Source organism: Carassius carassius, chromosome 38 (genome assembly GCF_963082965.1).
Source record: "Carassius carassius chromosome 38, fCarCar2.1, whole genome shotgun sequence".
NCBI lineage: Eukaryota > Metazoa > Chordata > Actinopteri > Cypriniformes > Cyprinidae > Carassius > Carassius carassius.
In genome coordinates this window covers 11,779,898-11,796,353 of record NC_081792.1, presented here as the reverse complement: position 1 = coordinate 11,796,353, position 16,456 = coordinate 11,779,898, and the positions used below count along the sequence as shown (strand labels likewise).

The following is a 16,456-nucleotide window of genomic DNA, read 5'->3' as shown; positions in this document are numbered from 1 at the left end:
TTAAGTATAGAGTGTGCCATGAAATTGTTTTGTTTTTCAACACCCACAACAGACATCATATTGTGTGTATTTGATTGCTTAAGCTCAACAAACTACGAAAAATAACTCATATAATAGGCTACTCGCGAGGCGGCTTTATACGCGTGAACTTTGGATCTGACTGTGAGGGGAACATAATACAACCTTCGGAGCGCGCGAGTACCATATGGCTTAAAATACTGAAAAATGTGTGCAAATTATACATTTTTGTGACAATGACCCGATTAGTCAAGTGACTGTTCTGTCAGCTGTCCCGAGGTGCGAGTGAAGTCTTGTGTCGGCGCGTGCTGCAGGTCACTGTGCAGACGAGATGCGCTGATGAGAAGCGCGCGAGAGAGTTCATGGATTCGAAGGTTTCGAATGAATTCTTTAATCTTACATTTTGCGTGGATTAATTTTATTATTCAAACCTACAAGCTATGTTGATTAAATGCAGGAATTTTCCTCATTATAAACTTGAAAGCTGCGAGAATTATTAAAACCATGCGGCATAGCTACACAGTCCCCCACCGAAATTTAGGACTCTATTATACAGAGATTTGTAAAATAAAATTCCACAACTTTTTCAAAACGTTTTTAGGCCTGGAAATTGTTGTTTTGAAAAATGCATGGCATTTCCATGTTATTCATGAACATACAGACCCTAAAAGCAACTGATGCTTGCAGTCAATCACTTAAACTGCTGACCAATGTGATCCATCACCTCTCCCTCCTGTAATCACATGCATCCGGCATCCGTTACCCCGCTTTGTTCCGGGACCTCGCAATTTACAAATTAAGCACTGCAGAGTCCCCGTTTCATGTTTGTTAGCCCAGGACATTTTACAAATACAGACCAAACGATGTTCTACGGCCATGTCCGGAATAAAGAGTAGCCTATCCATGTCACACAGTAAGATTTAGGATTTTGACCATATACCTCGCAGTCACAGACCGTATCAACGTCAGTGAGCTATACTAATTGTATTTCGCCACAGAATAGGCGTCACTGTGGCCTCAACCCTTCGCCTTCGCTTACTCTGAGCTCGATTGCTATGTCTGAGGTAAACCACGCCCTCCTCATTACCCTACGCAGGAAGAAATGTAGGAAGAAATAAATGAATAAATAAATAAATGTAAAAATAAATAAATGTATAAATAGATAAATGTAGAAATTAATAAATGTATAAATAAATAAAAGAATAAATAAATAAATATGGAAAAAAATAAATATATACATAAATATGGAAATAAATGTATAAATAATTATTTATTTTAGTTTTTTTGCTTTTCTATGTATATTTATTTATATATTTATGTATTTATTTATTCTTATTTACATTTATTTGTATATTTATTTATGTATTTATTTATTTTTAAAATTGGCAGCTCTGGCATTCCATACAAAAACAGTGCAAATGATTCACAAAATGAGTGAGAAATATTCAGAGTGCAACAGAAAAAAATAGTGCAACTATCTTTATGAACTGTATAATTATATAATGATTTACTTAGTATACATATTATAAATGATCGATCCGTTGGCTGTAATCTGTGTCAGAATCGATTTTACTGGGACATCGCCTAACGACCCAAGACATAAATTCCAGTGCTTTATCAGATATGTACAACTGTTTCATCCTTGTTTTTGATTTGTTTTATGTCAAAGTAGGTACTCTGTCGAGTGTTTTTTTTGCTTTTTCGGAGAGTTTTCTCATGCAAATGTGTTATTGTGTGTTTGTATTCATGCACTCACGACAGACTTTACTTTTACTTTGTTTTCGTTCATTTTCCAAAGCAATAGGCTATGTTAAGTAGTAGTTCAAAAGACTACTTATTGGTTTAATATGGGAGAGTTTGAACCAATCTGGGCACGGGGTGGGACTAAGCATCACCGATCATTTCTGTTTGGCTCAGAGGAATGAAAGCATTGGTTTCTTCTGAAGAATCAATGTTGTCAAAATGCGATGACGTAATCACATACACTACGGCGCCTTCCCAGCCAGAACTTTACACACAGGCAAACATGGCATGTGTAACGCAGGAAAGCGTGTTCCTATAGTCTAGTAAAGTAGTGTAGTTACCAATATTATTAGTTTAATGCGTTACTTTACTTCGTTACCCAAAAAAGTAATATCGTTACTGTAATCCGTTGCTTTGTAACTCGTTACCCCCAACACTGAACACAGAATAGTATACGTACAATATCGGATTTGGATCAGTCTCGTCTGACCGATACCCGGTCCACAGAAAATGCCTGGATCGGAGCTGATACCAATACAGAGTATCGGATCGATGCATCCATACTTTTATGTGGCATATTTTGAGTTTCTGTGCGACAGCGCCCTCTGGCTTACAGTATGAATGTATGCTCCATTATGCTCACACCATCCCGTTTTCAATAAAAATGAGAAAAAAATAATAATTCTCTCTAAAGAAATTTCAAGTAAACAAATGCAAATCCATACGTTTTCCTCCAGTGTACAGTATAAATTCTCCAGTGTTGTACCACCTCAAGAAGTTTTTATTAATGTAAAAATACACCTCATTGTCATGTTGTAGCCTTATTATATTTATCTTTCAATTGAAAACTAAAATTGTAAGCCCTTAATGTTTTGGGAGTTCTTCCCCATGGTATTTAAAATGGTATCAAATATCAATATTTTTCAAGGTATCATATCGAATTGTCACAACACTACTGTTGGTATTATTGTTGGTACTAATAAAGAATGACCTTCCATTATATATTTTTTCCATAATACGGAAGTCAACTGTTTGGTTAGCAACATTCTTCAAAATATCTTATTTTCTGTCCAGAAGAAGACAGAATCTCATACAGGTTTGGAACAACTTTAGGATGAGTAAATGATGACAGAATTAGCATGTTGGGGTGAACTATCCCTTTAAACTTAAATTTCCACATGCATCTTTCACCTTCCCACATGCTCTGCAGTGATGGCATCTATTGGTGAAGGAGAATTTGGTTCCACATTTCATGCATGCTGGCGCCTGAGAATCAGGGACCCACTGCGGGGCCGTAGTGCCCAGGGAACAGCAGTGCTGCATAGGCAAAGCACCAAGTGAACCTTTCCTCCTGCCAGACACTAGTGATACCTCCATCTCACCACTCTTCTTGTAGTGTAGCGTGGGGTCCGAGGGCCCTATGCTACCCGGTTTATTTGGTTTCCAGATTTTTATTTTATTTTTTTTTTTAGAAAAATCATGTTAAAATGCGAGTCCAAATATGATCCATGAGGATTTTAAGGAATGCATATTTGTTCATCTTTCAAATATCATTGTGTTGCATTGCATTAAATGATTAGAAACAACATAGCAGTGATCATAAAAATAAGCATTTAAATATCATCTTACTAGGAAATATAGAGGGACAACAATTTTATCTTAATTTTCAGCCATGTAAATAGCACTAAATTTCAGCATTTTATATTCTTTGGAGATGTAACCTACTGTAGTTAATGGTTTGCCACACTCTCAGACACACAGACACAGGTCCTGCATCACTGAGGATTTGCTGAGTGTGCAGAATGACTCGACTGCTTGGGTGCATTTGCAGATACAAATATTCATAATCATATGATAAATGCATGAACGCAACTAAATCCAAACACTAACGCATTTCAATGTAAATTAAATACACAAATCCAGATACAATAATAGACTACAACAGCTGCAAAAAAAGAAAAAAGTGTTGAAAAGCACTGCTCATTTGGAGTCCAAGTTTGTCTCCTCACCTCTTCTCCACTGCCAGCGACGCGACGCGACACACTAGAACGCGTTGCGTGCTTGTAATTACGTTCTAGACTACGAAGTGTCAGAACATCACAGCATTATAGTTTTTCGCCTATTGTCCCTCTATTTCGATAACTCTATTTTATATCCCTCTATTTTATAACTGTCGGCCAAAAAGTTAGTGTAGCATCTGTTACCGCAGGGAGGACTGAATATGCGTTCAGTTATTTTCTCAGCAGCACTGCATTGCAGACGAGCCACTGCAACAACACAAGACAATATCTTCAGTGCGTTTGCATGGACACAGGTTGCTGCGGTTGTTCCGCATTTCTTTTGGTTAATGGCAACGCTGCACTGCAAACGCACATGTGTTCATACATGGCTGGTGTACATCACTCTCACCTGTTGCTGCTGGTGACTACAGCAATGCGACACAGTACCACCAACATCCTCACTTACAATAATTATCTCAACAAAACCCTTAGAACTCCCACAAGAACTAGAGATCGTTTTAGCGCTCGATAGTGGTGCAATGAAGGAATAAATATAATAAATGTAAGCAATTACCAGAATCATTGCATCCCATTTTTCTCGAAGTTGCCAAGCTAGTCACCTCGTTTCTTAAACAGGACAACGACAGTAGATCTAGATCACAGTCTAGCATCGCCAGTAATTTATCGGAAGCACAACCTGGAGTCAACCCCCTTCCACAGAGAGCTGTTACTAGTGATATTTTTACCTTGTATGCCCAGGAAATGCACAGATCTTCCTTGCAGGAACCTGCATTTCTTACCTCTGAGGCATCAGGATTGCTTCCTCCAGCCCCACAGCTGGTGCAGTTTACATCCAGTGCCCATTACTTTACTACCAAGGTGCACCATCCTAACGTAGTGACATGGTCATCTCCTCCACGTGCAACAGCGCAGTCGACTACAAGTGCTAGAACAGTTTTCACTGGTCCATCACCTATTTACCCAGCTACCGTCACAGTACAGCCAACTTCTCCTGTCACTACAGTAACCTACCATCAGACACCGGCTGTCAGTGTGCCTCCCTCAGTAGCATCACCTCTAGACCCTGCAAACTTAGGGGCTTCTGCACTTCCTCAGCCACGCCAAGTACTGTACCCTCACAATCAAGTGGCCTTCCCGGGCCCTCATCCAGTTCCAGCTCAAGCAGCAATTTATGTACCTCAAGCCCAGCCACCCAGACTAGAGATGTTAGCTGCTTCGGCTTATGGTATCCCAAAACCTGTCATACCATCCTTTGAGAGTGGACATGAAAGTGACTTTGCACTGCTCAAAATGGCATTGGACAATCTGATGAACAATCAACAGCACTTAAGTGAACAGTACAAATATCAAGTGCCTCTAGGACATTTAAAGCTTCCCAGTGCTATCCAGCTTGCCAAGGCATACATTGCACGATCCCCGGCCGTACACAGCTGCACTACAAGCATTGCAAGATAAATATAGCTAGTCCAATGTGAATTAGGTGCCATATTGAATGCTCCAGCTGTAAAGTTTGGAGATGCTGAAGCTTTTGATGACTTCACCTTATCCATCCATTCATTGGTAGGGATGCTCAGAACTCTAGAAGGCCCAAATGGATATGAGTTAAGGTGTGGATTGCATGTTGATCGTCTTCTGAGCAAAATGCCACCTTCATATTGTGACAGCTTTGTTGAGTACTGTTTTAGCCATGACATTCTCCAGACTGGTACAGACCGTACTTACACCCTGCCAGATTTCTCTGCCTGGCTACAGCTGAAGTCTCAGGCTAAGCGTATTTCAAACAGGGCAGCAGCACTCTACCAAAGTCTGACAACCAGGACGACCAAGAAGGATTCACACCCATCTTCTCGGCATAAGGACAGATCCACTTCAATCCTTTACTCAACTAACAGTACCTCACCTGTTCAAGGACAAACAAGAGTTCAGACTCCCAAGTTCCAACCATACTGCCCATACTGCAACAATAAGGACCATTTTCTAAACTCTTGCTCTAAATTCAAGCTTCTGACCACAGAGCAAATATTAAAGTGGATAACGGATGGAAAACGGTGTTGGAAATGTGGAAGAGCACATCCTGCAGACAATTGTACTCTTAAACGAGTTTGCAAGACTTGCAAAGAATTGCATCTTACCATCCTCCATGAAGCAGCCCAGCAGACACAAAAGAGTGTTCTCCTAGTAAATGTTCCCCTTACCAAGGTCTACTTAGATTGTCCTAACCGATCTCCAAAGGTGATGCTAAAGGTAGTCAAGGTTCTTCTCCACTACAGAGACAAAACCATGGAGACATATGCAGTGTTATATGATGGCATTGTATTACCACACGTTGTGGAACAGTTAAACCTTACTGCAGTGCCTGAAATGCTCACCCTACGTACAATCCATCAGGATGTACTTCACTTAAATGGAGCATATGTTTCCTTCTCAGTGTCCCCTTTAAACAGACCAACTAGGAAGTTTGAGATTAATCATGCCTTCACTGCAGAGAACCTGAGACTGTCTGAACATTCTTATCCGATAGCTGCTCTACAACGCAAATATGCCCATATCCGGTCCTTGCCACTTCCAGAGATTGAGCGAGCACAACCCTTGCTCCTCATAGGGTCAGACATGCCTCATTTACTTGTGTCAGTCCAGCCTATTCGAATAGGACCTCCTAATGCACCCATAGCTGTTCACACCAGACTTGGTTGGACTCTCCAAGGCCCTGTGGGATACAGCCAAACTGCCACTTGTGACCAACAATGCTGAGCTACTCAAGAACGTTGATTGTCTTTGGCAGACTGACACCCTTCCCTACATTAACGAAATGACAGCCACTCGTTCTAAACAGGACCGATACGCTCTCACCCTACTCCAAACTCACACTACTAGGGTAGAGGTTGACGGCACTTTACGATATGCCACGCCTTTGCTCAAACGACCAAATTCTGTCATCCTTAAAACCCCAAAGGAAGCAGTACTGGCATCCCTTAGGAGCACTGAACGGAGACTCATAAAAGACCCAAACCTGTCTGAGGCATACTGCACTGAGATGGAAAAACTAGAAAAGGCTGGCTATTTAGCAGAAATCTCCCCTCAGGAAGCTGAGAATTCAGCTGAATCCTGGTACATTCCACACCATATGGTGAAACACAAAGTGGCGTGCCCAACCCAAGATCCCTATGATGGCAGATCTCCCACTTAGGCTCTTAGGCTTTACAAGCCCCCCTTCTATTACACTGGAATGGACTGTTTTGGACCATTCACAGTAAAAATAGGACGACGAACTGAAAAAAGATGGGGAATAGTCTTCAAATGTATGACCACCCGATGCCTCCATCTGGATCTACTTGAGAGTCTAGACACTGATGCTTTCTTGATGTCTCTACGGAGATTTATCGCTAGAAGAGGCAAGCCCTTTGAGCTCTTTTCAGATAATGGCACCAACTTTACTGGAGGGAACAGAGAGATTAAAGAGGCATATGAAGCTATGGTACCCCAACTTAAAGAGCAATTAGCTGAACAGAAGATTTCCTTCAGATTTATTCCTCCTAGCGCTCCACATTTTGGTGGTATTTGAGATAGGGAAGTCAAATCAGTGAAACAAGCCTTGAGAGTCATTCTAAAGGAACAGACAGTCCCTGAAACAGTCCTCCGCACTGTTCTTATTGAAGTGGAGGGAATCATGAATGCCAAGCCTTTAGGTTATGTATCATCCGATATTGCAGATACAGACCCAATCACACCTAGCATCCTGCTCATGGGACGCAATGATTCCTCTCTCCCACAAGTGAATTATGACTCCAGCAATCTTCTAGGAACCAGGAGATGGAGACATAGTCAGATACTTGCGGACCAATTCTGGGCTAGATTTATACATCTCTACCTGCCAACTCTCCAAGAAAGACAAAAGTGGCAAAAGGACAATAACCAGCTCAGGGTCAACCAGGTAGTGCTTATCATGGACCCTCAACTTCCACAAGCCCTCTGGCTAGTGGGAAAGGTGACCCGCACCTTCCCTGGACCTGACGGACGAATAAGGACAGTTGCAGTTCAGGTTCAGGACCGAACTTATGTCAGACCGGTGGCTCGCCTAATCTCACTTCCTGAGCAGAAACAGCTGCTTCCTTTTAGGGAAGTCGTGGCCTAATGGTTAGAGAGTCGGACTCCCAATCGAAAGGTTGAGAGTTCGAGTCCCGGGCTGGCAGGAATTGTGGGTGGGGGGAGTGCAAGTACAGTTCTCTCTCCACCTTCAATACCACGACTTAGGTATCGAACCCCCAACTGCTCCCTGGGCGCCGCAGCATAAATGGCTGCCCACTGCTCCGTGTGTGTGCGCGCGTGTGTGTGTGTGTGCGTGTGTGCGTGCGTGCACGCACTTCGGATGGGTTAAATGCAGAGCACAAATTCTGAGTATGGGTCACCATACTTGGCTGAATGTCATTTCACTTTCACTTTCAAATTTGAGGATGATGACAGCTCCAATCCCGTCACTTAAGTAGGGCTTACTACCATGTTCAAATGTCCCGAGTGACATTTGGGGGCGGCAATGTATGAAAGCCCAACAACGCCATCCAGAGGTATCTTTATGTCTATGACCTTTTAATGCTTAGGAAAGGCTTTACAAGTCAAGACATGCCCGGACAAGTATCAGAAGGCAGTCTATATGTATAGGTAAAGTGATTCACTTGTTCATTGTGCAAGAAGAGGGACTACTGCATGTTTGTTTCTTCTGTGAGTGATTGATTAAAAAGTAAGTTATACATTTTATATTCTATGCTAGTCCAACTAAAATACATTTTCATTCTGTTATTGTTCCCTGTAAACTTTACTAGTTAAATAATGACTTGAATAGATTGTATAATTTGTGTGAGTTGCAGGCTAAGTCTATGGTAAGTCAAATGTTTACAATCGTTCAATAGTGCTTAACTGTGCATGTTCTACTGTATAATTTAGAGACATAAGCTAAAATTGTAGACCTGTTTATGGTACATATTTAAATGATAAACACTTTGCCAAGCAATGCAGCTATTTAAATGCAACTTGAATAACTTTATTACCTGATATTTAAAATTGTTATTTTCTGTCACTGCTGCTGTGTGTAATGTTCATTTGTTTATGCTAGACATATTATTGTTCATATTAAAAATTTTATATTGTTTTCTGTTTTCTCTGTTCATTGTAGACCACACCACACACACACCCATACGCCCACCTCTTATGGGCATGTACCTGTAACAATTCAAGCATGCAAGGATAATTCAAATAAATCCTTCAACTGGGACCTGCTCTCTTGCTCCCGTTTCTCTTATCGGAAACTCCCACTACCATTTCTACTTGTACATAAACGAACCCTTGAGCATCCCTCACGCTCGTATAGAACTGGTGTGGCTGTAACAATATGGCAAAATTGAGCTAGAAGACTCAAATAAGAGGCTGAAATCAGATTGATTAACCTCTGATAAAACATTCCTGTTCATTTTTGTTACATTTTGTTGAATTTTATGTTTAACAAAATGCCTTTCTTTGTGTCCAGGTTTAGTAAAATGCAAAACCTGACATTTCAAACCAACATTGCAGCCAGTAAATAAAGTAAACCTTTACAAAAAGGTTGTCTTTAAGAATGGCTAAATATATATCCAAATCCACAATTTAATAAAAATAAGTATTTATGACATGGCATTTTGCTATAAGCCTTTTATATAGCGCTCTATATAGGAATCTAGTGGATAATGGAATTTCAGATGTTTTTTGTTTACTCCCAGCAGATGGAACTAATCTGCCTTCAAAAATTGGATTTTAAAGGCATTGCATCCATTTTAACATGAAATACTGCCATCTGGATAATTAATATAAACATAGCCTATTCAATTTTTTTTCCAATTGGAATTGAATTATAATTGTTGCATAAATATTAATTAGTACAATGGAATTCTCAACAAAAAAAAAAAAAATTACATTAAATGTTACAAAAAAAACCTCAATTTCAGGTGTCCGGTCACTTTTTCCTGAGAATAAAAAACAGTACCAGAAGGTAAATATAACACATAGTTTTCATGGTATTTCTGTTGTTTGAGTTTACAGGTGCATCTCAATAAATTAGAATGTCATGGAAAAGTTAATTTCAGTAATTCAACTCAAATTGTAAACACAGACTGAAGTATTTGGTTCTTTTAATTGTGATGATTTTGACTCACATTTAACAAAACCCACCAAATCTCAGCAAATTAGAATACTTCATAAGACCAATAAAATAATAAATAAAAAAAATAAAATAAAAAATAAAACAATTTACTGCCTCAATTTGGCGTGGCTTGGAGGTGATCAGTTTGTGACACTGCTGAGGTGGTATGGAAGCCCAGGTTGCTTTGACAGTAGCCTTCAGCTCATCTGCATCTTTTGGTCTCTTGTTTCTCATTTTCCTCTTGACATTAGCCCATAGATTCTCTATGGGGTTTAGGTCTGGTGAGTTTGCTGGCCAGTCAAGCACACCAACACCATGGTCATTTAATCAACTTTTGGTGCTTTGGCAGTGTGGGCAGGTGCCAAATCCTGTTAGAAAATGAAATGAGCATCTTCAAAAAGCTGATCAGCAGAAGGAAGCATGAAGTGCTCCAGGATGTCTTGGTAAACTGGTGCATTGACTTTGGTTTTCAAAAAACACAATGAATCAACTCCAGCAGATGACATTGCACCCTAAATCATCACAGACTGTGGAAACTTAACACTGGACTTCAAACAACTTGGGATATGAGCTTCTCCACCCTTCCTTCAGACTCTAGGACCTTGGTTTCCAAATGAAATACAAAACTTGCTCTCATCTGAAAAGAGGACTTTGGATCTTCTTCTCCTTAGCCCAGGTAAGATGCCTCTGACGTTGTCTGTGGATCAGGAGTGGCTTAACAAGAGGAATACAACTGTAGCCAAATTCCTTCAATTCCTTGACTGTGTCTGTGTGTGGTCTTGATGCTCTTGATGCCTTGACCCCAGCTTCAGTCCATTCCTTGTGAAGTTCACTCAAATTCTTGAATCGATTTTGCTTGACAATCCTCATAAGGCTGTGTTTCACTCAGCTGGTTTTGCATATTTTTCTTCCACACTTTGTCCTTCCACTCAACTTTCTGTTAACATGCTTGGATACAGCACCCTGTAAACAGCCGTTTTTTAAGGCAATGAATGTTTTTGGCTTACCCTCCTTGTGAAGGGCAACCAATGAGATTGTCTTCTGGACAACTGTCAGATCAGCAATCTTCCCCATGATTGTGTAGCCTAGTGAACCAAACTGAGAGACCATTTTAAAGGCTCAGGAAACCTTTGCAAGTGTTTTGAATTGATTAGCTGATTGGCATGTCAGCATATTCTAATTTGTTGAGATAGTGAATTGGTGGGTTTTTATTAAATGTGAGCCAAAATCATCACAACTAAAAGAACCAAAGACCTAAACTACTTCAGTCTGTGTGCACTGAATTTATTAAATACACAAGTTTAACAATTTGAGTTGAATTACTGAAATAAATGAACTTTTCCACAACATTCTAATTTATTGAGATGCACCTATATAAGATAACTGTTCTCATTATTCTAAATAATGTGTGTTTGCATTATAGCGTCAAATACTGTGGTCATTCATGAAGCGCAGTTCACACAGAAAAGTCATGCAACTGTGTTTTTCATCTGAACAATGTGGACGCGTTGCGAAGTATGCACAAGAAATGGATTCCAATCGAAATGGATTCAGCCTGTGAAAATTCTCTGAGAACACGTAAATGTGAACCCCTTGTTAACTCACTGTATATGTTATGATTATTGAAATTAAATAAATATATAGCCAGTTTGCAAACAATGTTCATGGGTTAAATAAATTAAAAGTAAATATTAGGTAATATGTTTTTGATCATATTCACAAAATATTTAGTAAAATAATTTGTATTTGCAGCATCTGCGTGAATATCAGCATTTGCCGATTTAGCAATCATTTACCCCTTTTATATGATTTTTTTAACATATTTAACATAAACATGCAGTTTCTATTATACTGTAAACATAAAAAGGAAGACAATTCTCATAAAATGTAAAAATTATCCAGTGTTTTGGTGTAACCTTGTTAGCATTTTAAGCATTTCAAAGGGAAAACATTTTACTCTTACTCTATAATAATAAAAATATGCTTAAATGACACTAGAGACCCCCGGACAAATCTCTTCATCTACAGGAAAAAAAGCAAACCACCATATAGAAAAGTTTAATGAGCTTTATTTTTTAATTAACAGAAAAAAAAAATCATTAAGACTAGTTTTTATAGCATTTCAACTAGCAATGTGGTTAAGATTTATAACTGTTAAGCATTCATGTAACCATCCATCCTTCTGTATAAATGCAGGAGAAAGGACAGGCATGGATCTTTAACAGACAATTTATGATATAAAAGTCTCTGGTTTCAGTGATAGTGTTGAAATGATATGTCTGTCACTCTAATTTAAAAATACTGCAGGAGACTTTGCTCTGAACAGCAGTTACTGAAGGCCCAACGTTCAGTTTGCCTCATTCTTTGACGCCTCGTCGAAGTTCTCTACAAGATCTGTGAAGAGAGAATAAAGTTACTTAAATCTGCATCTTGCAATTTAAAGCTCGCTCAAAAGAAACACCTTCATACCTGGGACATCATCATCTTCTTCATCGATATCTTCTGCTTTGGGAGCTTTGTTGTCGAGAACTTGAAAAGTAACAAAACAGCAATGTCAGCATCTACACTAAATTCACCTCTATTTCCAAACCGCCTCTTTACTCACCCTGTCTGGGAAACTGTTCGGCGAGTTTGCGCAGACTTGTGAGACTGTCAGCACCGAGCTGACTGAGGATTCCCGGGAGCATTTCCGTAAGCTGTTTGGTCTCTGCGTGGCCTGTGATGGCGAATGTATTAGCAGACAGAGACGCCTGCACTTTGGGGTTATTGAAGTGAATGACCGTGCCATCGTCTTTAATCATATTCACCTGTAAAACAAGATCGAATTCACAATGCTGTCCGAACAGGACAGAAGGAAACCAGTGAAGAAAGACTGAAAAGAGTGCTACTGATGTACCTCTTCAATGCCAGCTATGTTATTGACTGCAAGCTTCTTTAATGAACTCTGGAGTTTCTTGTCATCAGCTGTTGCTGTTCTGTGCACCACCTTCTTCTTTCTGCGTGCTGTTCCCTGTAGGAAACGAAGCAAAACTGAGCAACGAAAAAAAATTATAGTGATAATAATAGACCCAAAATAATTATTGGTAATATTTCTTACCTTGCCCCCTATCCGGACCTGGGCTTGAAGTTTAGCCAGTTTCTCTTGATTCATGCTGATTTCTGAGAAAAATAAAATAAAAATAATAATCATTTAATATTCAAATGAGTTTATAATATACAGCAAGAAAATGTTTTAGAGAGTATATCTTGTTCACACTAAGAACAATTACTATAACCATAAAGATATTAGTGTCCACATGAATGCATGATAACATTGTGTTTATTACAGCATTTCTTGAAGTTTTGTCACCTGCCACTTGAGCTCTTTAAAGCAGGATGGATTCATATTTGCTGTCAATGTTTTTATCAGCTGGCAAGTGACTTCAAAAAAATATTGTTCCTTTGTGCCATTACAGTTACATTTGTGCTGTGGACTCAACATTATTTCACCCATAATGTTATTTGAAACATTAAACTAAACACTTTACTTGTATTTGACGTGCTTTATTTACATTTAAACACACTGTTGGCTTAGATAATTTAGAAGTTTCATCTGGTCTCGTTGAGATAAATAGCTGAGTATCATCAGCATAAGTGGAAACTAATCCCGTGTTTTCTAATAATATTACCCAGGGACAACATGTATATTGAAAATAGAAGAGGACCTAGGACAGATCCTTGTGGCACTCCATATTTTACTGGTGATTTTCCTTCAAAAATAAATATGGTTATTACTTTAATACAGAATGGCACAGAAACATTCTAACTGGAAGTACAGCAGCGCACAATGTGCTGCGAAGCTGAGCTCTCTTCCTCTCAGAGCTGTGGAGTGACAGAAGGACTGCCGATGCGCCTCTCTGGGCCCATGAGATGGAGGACACTGTCCGAGTTGGTCGTAAAAACTCATTCGTCGTCGGTTTGAGGAACGTTCCAGGCTTCTCTGTCTAGATCTCCGTCTCTGTCCATCACACATGTCGCAGTGATGGAGAATAAAGAGAAATCCTGACGGTGCACAATCTGAGTGAGTGCATCACTCCCAGCCAAACACACATCTCGCAATCACATCACAACAAACACAGCGCGCGGAGCCACTACCTTACAGCACACGACGAGTACAGCACCGTCACCATCAATGATGAACATTTCACATAAACACATAACGCTGCATATTACTGACCTGATAAACACCGCTGCGCAGAGAACCATGCGTTGAATGAACAGGGCGGAAGTGGTCAGACTAATAAGACTACACACGTCACGTTGTTTTTGCTGTTTTAATGACGAACAACAGTGATGCTGCCCTCTAGCGGCTCGGGCTGAAATAATGTAAAGCTAAGACCTACATTACATCTATCTATCTATCTATCTATCTATCTATCTATCTATCTATCTATCTATCTATCTATCTATCTATCTATCTATCTATCTATCTATCTATCTATCTATCTATCTATCTATCTATCTATCTATATTTTTCTGTTATTATCCCACTGATCACAAATGTAATTGTTCACTTGTCCTGTGACCATAATTTCTATAAGATAGAACAAACTTTATAATTTAATAACAGACAACATATGCATTATGTAACATATGATCGTTGTATATCTTTATTTTGACATGTTTGTAGTTTGTAGTGATTTTACACAAAAAATATGTATTTTAACAGCAATTATAATGTTTACATTTAAAATCGAGACATTTAAAATCTGTACATATCTTAAAATACAAACATCATGATGACAGACACACTGTATATTGGCTGCATTACACCTCATACATACACACACACACACACACACACACACACACACACACACACACACACACACACACACACACATATATATATATATATATATATATATATATATATACAGATGTTTGTAACATTTAACCAAATACATTTGCTGATGGTTGCTGAAGTTTCAAAACACACTTGCTTGACGCAGACAATAAAACTGAACCTTCAAAAGCATGTTAAGATCTTAATGTTAAGACAGTATTTGTATATTTTTTCACACAATGCACTTCTGCTAATGAAAACCACTCAGTGGTTGACATCAAACTTTCAAATAAATGCAAATTCCCTCTATGAGAGACATTGCATGAATCTCTGAAACAGTTTGTTTTCTGCTGTAATCATCAAATATCTGTGAATGAAGGTCTCACATCTTCCATCAGGGGAGGGGAGCTGCATGATTGGATGGCAGTGTCTGGTTGGAAAGGTCCGTGCAGGCAGATGAAGTCTGGTCTACTGATCACTGAGCTGCTGGCCTCCATCCTGGAGCTCCCCAGAGTGCTGCCCTGCCACTGGAACTGAAATTTCAAATGAGGACTGCAAAGTCTCAACGCCACCTGAAACAGTCTCTTCAGAACAGCTTTGCGCAGCAGGATGTACACCCATGGATCGAGGATCTGGTTCCATGTGGCCATGCGCACAACCAGCAGCATATGAGTGTATGACGTCTGGTCGTCACCCTGATCCTGCAGGCTGAAGATGATGCCTGTTATCTGGGGACCAAACCATACACTTCATAAAGCATTCGACACAGAAATATACATTTAAACTTATACACAAAAAATATACATTTGCTTGTGTTGCTCAGAGCAAAAATAAATTATTTAGCAATATGCCCAAGTATGCATATATTTATTAAATATAAATGTGTTGATATTTAAAAAAAATTAAATCTCATATACCGAATATTAAGTTACATTTATATTTAATACACCTATTGTATTTATATATATATATGAATAAATTTTTTTTTTACATTTAATTGAATTTTCTATGTATACACAAATTTATACATTTATATAAATGCATTTGTATTTTTTAATAGAAAACATTTATTGAAAGTAATATTTATACTTAATACAGTTTTGTTACATTTATATGTATTACTTAAAGTGTAGGTGTATATATATGTTTGTGTAAATTACCATTGAGAAGTATTTTCTTACCAAAATTGGGCCCCAGCACACACAGGAAACCAGCATGATTGCCAAAAGCTGGCAGACCATCTCAGAATGGTGTGATGTGTTACGGCTGTGGCGATGATAATCTCGGTCAAGTTGTACCCTGCTCCGCAGGAGAGTGAGAAAAGTCACAGTATTGCACACCAGTGATACGAGGAGAGACAGCAAACCCAGCATACAGAACAGTATCGGCAGAAGCATGTCCACCCAGTCACGCAGCCCCTGCAGCCTGAAGAAGCACCAGCTCCGTGAATGCTGCACCTGATAGGACCGCTGAAGCAGGAGGGGCAGCAGGGCCACCAGCAGACCCAGCAGCCATGTCAAACCCAACAGCCTCTTGACGTGATGGGACCCCAGTGCTATGGTGTGGAAGAGAGGACGGGTCACTCCGAAACAGCGCTCCACTGCCATCAAGCTCCCAAGCAGCAGAGGGGTCAAGCCAAAGAAAACCATACAAACTCCAAAAAAGTCACACAGAGACTTGTGA

At 39.4% G+C, this 16,456-nt stretch overlaps 2 protein-coding genes across 2 annotated transcripts in view; both read right to left on the bottom strand.

Moving 5' to 3' along the window:
• Positions 1 to 12,001: 12,001 nt before the first annotated feature.
• btf3l4 (basic transcription factor 3-like 4) lies at positions 12,002 to 14,255 on the bottom strand. Its single transcript, XM_059529164.1, has 6 exons — positions 14,165 to 14,255; positions 13,046 to 13,107; positions 12,845 to 12,958; positions 12,554 to 12,755; positions 12,418 to 12,477; positions 12,002 to 12,342 (listed from the first exon to the last, which is right to left on the bottom strand). The coding sequence occupies exons 2-6, from the start codon at positions 13,097 to 13,099 to the stop codon at positions 12,296 to 12,298; spliced, it is 477 nt and encodes a 158-aa protein (XP_059385147.1). The 5' UTR covers positions 13,100 to 13,107; positions 14,165 to 14,255; the 3' UTR covers positions 12,002 to 12,295.
• Positions 14,256 to 15,132: 877 nt separating this feature from the next.
• ptgfr (prostaglandin F receptor (FP)) overlaps positions 15,133 to 16,456 on the bottom strand; it is a 5,421-nt gene continuing 4,097 nt past the window's right edge. The window contains exons 2-3 of the mRNA XM_059528719.1: positions 15,934 to 16,456; positions 15,133 to 15,501 (exon numbers count right to left, since the gene is read on the bottom strand). The exon at positions 15,934 to 16,456 is cut by the window's right edge and continues 320 nt beyond it. Coding sequence (XP_059384702.1) covers positions 15,133 to 15,501; positions 15,934 to 16,456 — 892 coding nt within the window. The remainder of the gene's footprint in view (positions 15,502 to 15,933) is intronic.

Bases quoted from the DNA above. Each gene is read 5' to 3' on its own strand.
- btf3l4 (XM_059529164.1), bottom strand. From the start codon at position 13,099: ATGAATCAAGAGAAACTGGCTAAACTTCAAGCCCAGGTCCGGATAGGG. The intron at 12,756-12,844 runs GTACATCAGTAG...CTTGTTTTACAG, and splicing joins ACATAGCTGGCATTGAAGAG to GTGAATATGATTAAAGACGA. The intron at 12,343-12,417 runs GTATGAAGGTGT...CTCTCTTCACAG, and splicing joins AGAAGATGATGATGTCCCAG to ATCTTGTAGAGAACTTCGAC.